We start from the raw sequence: 5,270 nt of genomic DNA on the forward strand, positions 1-5,270 counted from the left end.
AAACGCTGCAATACATTGATAGATAACCCTTAACATGTTTAGCGACAGCTGTATACAATGTCGCAGCCAGAAGTCAGTACCTTGCGTTTTTCAAAAACGCTGCTAGAACTTCTGTCTGTTGCCATATGTAGCAACGTTTATCCATTCTGATCGCCAGAATAGATGAACAGCACTGAAATCCTCCATGACTGCCACTAATTATCAATGCTTAATTAATTATGTCACAACAATTCGTTAAAACAGCTCCAAATAATGCATTTAATGCCATTGCTGCTGAAATTAGCACCGTTGAAATTCCATTAAAGGGCACTTATGCTGTAATAATATAAATATAACATTTGAACTACTGATGAAATCTCATACTCCAAGTATATATATATAAAGAAGCGGGTGGATGATGCATAAAACCATGCATGGATTAGTATACCTACCTGACCAATTGAATATGAATTAGGAGGAGTAATTCTGCATGATATTCAATGCTTGACTATTAGCAGCAAGGATTAGCTGGTGCTTCCTAGCTAGTTCCTATTCTTCTTCTTTAAATTAGGATTAGGATTAGGATACTCGTAGGGCTGGAATAAATTCAGCCTAAAAAGGAAATTTGGAAAGATTCATTTACAGTGATGGTGACTCTTGACTTACCTTGAAGTTGGAAAAACAACTTTTTATCTATAAAATTAATTAATCAACAAAAAATGGCTAGTTAATATCTGCTAGATTATAAATTATGCATGTATTTAAAATCATATATAGGCGCGCAAAGAACATTTTCCTAATCCATGTAGAGGCTTCCATCTCAATGAGGATTGGTGCGTTCAAATTCCGGATATACAAATTTGTGCTTTCAAACATTAACATTGGAGGCCTATGTTCATGAAATGCAAAAAAATCGAACATCCTAATTTTTTAGAGCTTGATTAACGAATTGTGTTATTAGAAATAGTTTAAGAAATTGGATTAAAATGGATCAAAATAATCACAATATTAAGGAGACTAATTTCAATGGCAAAAGTTATTTGATTTATATGGACCTGATCATGTTAATTAACCCTAAAAATGCCTATAAGATGTCTAATTAGGCTCCTGCATGCTATTGGAGATTTTTATGGAATGGAATTGCTGAAGTTCTGTGGTACATTTAACTTCTATCATAAGATTATCATGCATTTAAGAACTATATGCCTTCGAAATCCTCTTAACAGCTAATATTTTTTGTCCTCGTGTTAATTGAAACATACCCCTTTAGAAGCTTTGAGTTTGATCAACAAATAGAATGCAGCATATATATATAAAACCTCCGTCAACATAAATCGAAGGCAAACCATGTCACAAAATAAGTTCAATAAGATAAGATCCAACACCACTTTCCTAATATTGCAACAAATCTAAGTATACCAAACATACATGTACATTATAGCGACCCAGGGTACCTTGGCTCATCAAAGGCACATTCTTGCAGCAACCTTTGCTGTATGATCCCTTCACAACTTGAAGCACCAGGAGGAAAAATCAGAGAGGTCATCTCACCGCAATCAATCATGCTTTCGGTGCCATAAGCAGTCCTAATTCTGTTATTGACCATATCATCACCTAACAGAAACTCCAGCCCGTCCAGTCGTGGCGGGTTGCTGCTAACCATTTGCTCAAGCCCCGCCGGAAAACTGCTTTGTCCTTGCAACATTTGCAAACCTGCAGCCCCATCTATGTCGTACTGTGTTTGTGCAAACTGAGCATCAGTATCTTCCAAGGTCTCCTCCATCGGAGCAGAAGAGGAGACATTGATGGACTGATTATCATAGAGCTGTTGGGTATAGGATAAATCAGCTGGGAATTGGGGATTCATCGCATTGTGATTCACTTGATCATCATCAGAAAATTTTCCTCCAAGCTTGATGAGTAATTTCCTGATAGAGGAATGGTCATTGAAATGCGGTTCATGGTTAGAGTATGGTGTGGGAGCGAGTATAGGCAGCTCTGGCCAATAAGGGTTTTGGTTATTGTTATCAGCTGGAACCACGGGATTTCCATTTCCTCTCTTCATTTCTTGCTTTAGGCCACTACTTCTGCGAGCCTGTTGCTCTTTTCGCTGCTTGCCAAGAAGCTTCTTCTTCAGCCTTGTGTTCCAGTAGTTCTTTATATCATTATCGGTTCTTCCTGGCAATTGTGCTGCAATTATGGACCATCTGTTGATCACGCGCAAGCAAAGTCATTTAATTTTAGCATGCTAAACCTAGAATATTACTAGTATAATTAATCTAGCTAGTTCATGAGTTTAAGCATGAAATACGAGTCCCAATTATATAGGTGGATGGTTTCTTCAGAATCCTAATTAGTAACTAATTAAGCGGCTATCAGTGATAGATACAAACCTGCTTCCGATACTAATGTAAAGGCTGCAAATTATGTTATCTTCTTCTTCAGAGAAGCCTCCGTGCTTAATATTCGGGCGAAGATAATTTAACCATCTAAGGCGGCAGCTCTTGCCGCATCTCTTAAGACCTGATTCAGAAACAACACCCGTGTCTTGATTGCATAAGATATAATCGAACAACTTGACCCAACTTCAAATTCCTTTAAATTAAATATAGGACATGCATCAATCAAGAAGAAGTTAATTAAGAGAAGGAGATCAAAGGGAGAAAGCAAGGCGAGGCTAAAGATACAACTGAAAAAGAGCTGTGCATGCGGCTGTAAGTTGAAATATTACCAATTTTTTGAGGCAAAGCAATCCAGTTACCGCCAGTGCCATGCTGCTCTATATATGACTTGAGCTTCGCATCTTCTTCAGGTGACCATGGGCCTTTCTTGACGTTGGCTTTGTCGCAGCAAGGAGCCCTCCCCATACTTCTTCTTTTGTGTTTCTTTCAGTATGATGTTAGCTAGCTTCTCTTTCTCCTTCTATGTATGTCAAAGCTAGCAATTATAGGGGAGAGAGAGATGACGAAGGAGATGCAAATAGGGGATAATTAAAAAGGAAATATAAAGGCTGGAAAGGGATAAACAGCTATATGATATTTAAAAGCGGGGTATGGCATAAAAGAGAGTGTCTGCTATAGAAAAGTCCAGAAATTGGAAAGGGAGTGCAGGAGGGTAGGGTTTTTCCTCTTGTCTTTCTTACTTAGTTCAGAATCAATTTTATTTAGCAAAAGGGCTCTTCATTTGTTATTTCCCATGGATCTCTGCAAGCCAATCTGGCATAATTCAGTGGGGGCATACATCAACCAAATGACACGATGTATAATGAGGTATATTTCATATTAATTACTACCACTTTATTGCATTTAGCTGTATGAATTTATTTAATTTATACATACTTAGCTGCTACTGTTAGACTAAGACTACATGATGTTGAGATTTCAGAAATTAATCCACGGTTTTCACACCATCCTATATATATATATCAGAAAAATCTTTTATTTTATTTTATTTTTTGTTACATGTGATATTAATTAAATCTACTTGAATATGTAATTGAAATACATTTGATCGAGCACCCTATTTTCTAGTGATAGATATATCTCCTTACACAAAAGCTATGAAGCTTGAGTACTCCACGGTCTTTTTTTTGTTTTGTTTTTTTATAATAATCGTCCAGAGTCATTGCATGTCAAGATTAACAAATATCAAGAACCAAACTTGCTTCAGGTTACAATGTTGAAGCTAATTTATATCGTAGGTCAATTCCTTGGACTGATGGGGAGATTTCAAAGCTCCATGGTTTCCACAAGGAAAAAAGGCAAGGACGCCACCAAATATTGAAATTCTGTAGAAATGAGAGGGATTCTTCTGTGTTGGTAGGTGCGATCAAATGACAAAAGAAAAGTAAAACACGATGGAACCTAAGGATATGGTTTTGTTATGGTTTGTCCTTTGAAACGGGCGTGTCCATAATCATTAAACATGGAATGCTTCACCGACGGCCGTCACCCACCAGTCCATGTTAATGATCAAATGACTACGGCAGCACTGACCCGAGCAAAAATTGTATGGGATTTTTTTTTGTTTTTTTTTTGGAATTCACATGCTCTCATCGTTTCTTTTAATTAATTTATGTTACGTGTTTGATTATGTTGTTAAATTGAAATTAAATAGGCACGATTTAGGATATATTAAAAGTATACTATTCTTTTCTCTTATTTATTAATTTTGCCATTGAATTCAGCGTTAACTTGAGACAATCTGATTTCTTATCATTTATTTTGTATCATTGGATTCAAGATTAACTTGAGACAATTTAATTTCTTAACGTAAGTGTGATTTTTGCAAGCCAATATATACATAGGAAAAAGATTTCTTTCTTGTTTAATATATTTTTATAAATGATATTTTTTTTCATTTCATCTATATAATGTAAGCAAATTACACCAATCCAACGAAAATAAAAGATAAATACAGTACCATAATTCATAATAACCAATTTTGCACTAATAATCATATATATAGCTCAATAATACTCTTATAAAGTGAAAAACATGAAGTCTCACGCTGGAGTACCGCGATAGAAATCTGTGTGCCATTTCTGAAATAAACTTGTCTCTAGGCACTCTGAATTACAGAGGACTGTTATTTCCCAATCACAGATTGCATTGTATTCCAAAACTAATTACTACTCCAGTATTAATTAATCGTCCTTTGGGGCCCTAATGGGCGTGGAGTTTAGGGTGAAGGTGCAGCGTATTTGGTGGAGATCAAGAGAGCTAACCCAAGCGTACGTCACAGCTCAGCGTCGACGTTTTACTGTACCTCGTTGCTTACCTTCTACTTTTAGTGCATGACAGTTACGGTTTTTTTGCACTTGTTGCGGGCTTGCAGCCAAAAACTAAAACGTCAAACCCTTTCTTATTAGATTTAATTTTATTGCTGTCTCTAATAATTGAATTTAACACCGTCCGTGCTTGGTGAAGTGGATGCAAAATTCATCCTTTATGCAAGGTATTGGCCTAGCGATGAAAGGAACTTGTTCTTTTTCTCTGTACCAGGATTCAAACTTTACTGTGCATGCTTGTCACCTCCGCGGTGTCTTACATGCTCACTGGGTTTGCAAGATGTTCAATGGGCCGTGAGATTAGTCGTGGTGCATGCAAGCTGGCCCGGACACCCACGTAAATAAATAAATAAATAATTCATCCTTTATGTTTTTTCTTTAAAAAAAAAAAACACTACTTTTATCTATTGAAATTTGAATAAAAGGTTCCAGATGAACAGTTTGGCTTTTAAATTTCACCATTAAAATAATTCGCCGCATGATATGAATAATATCATATTAT

At 36.3% G+C, this 5,270-nt stretch overlaps 1 protein-coding gene across 1 annotated transcript; it reads right to left on the reverse strand.

The window, feature by feature from the left end:
* Nucleotides 1-1,249: 1,249 nt before the first annotated feature.
* Nucleotides 1,250-3,203, reverse strand: LOC118031392 (transcription factor RAX1). The gene is made up of 3 exons (XM_035035783.2): nucleotides 2,711-3,203; nucleotides 2,373-2,502; nucleotides 1,250-2,186 (listed from the first exon to the last, which is right to left on the reverse strand). Exons 1-3 carry the CDS (start codon nucleotides 2,844-2,846, stop codon nucleotides 1,415-1,417), a joined length of 1,038 nt encoding a protein of 345 aa, XP_034891674.1. The 5' UTR covers nucleotides 2,847-3,203; the 3' UTR covers nucleotides 1,250-1,414.
* Nucleotides 3,204-5,270: the final 2,067 nt, after the last annotated feature.

The sequence above is a fragment of the Populus alba genome, chromosome 11, assembly GCF_005239225.2.
Source record: "Populus alba chromosome 11, ASM523922v2, whole genome shotgun sequence".
NCBI lineage: Eukaryota > Viridiplantae > Streptophyta > Magnoliopsida > Malpighiales > Salicaceae > Populus > Populus alba.

Excerpts from the sequence above, each read along its gene's own strand:
- LOC118031392 (XM_035035783.2), bottom strand. The coding sequence starts at position 2,846 with ATGGGGAGGGCTCCTTGCTGCGACAAAGCCAACGTCAAGAAAGGCCCA. Across the intron at positions 2,503-2,710 it reads TGCTTTGCCTCAAAAAATTG|GTCTTAAGAGATGCGGCAAG; the intron begins GTAATATTTCAA and ends TTTCTGAATCAG. Across the intron at positions 2,187-2,372 it reads TACATTAGTATCGGAAGCAG|ATGGTCCATAATTGCAGCAC; the intron begins GTTTGTATCTAT and ends CGTGATCAACAG.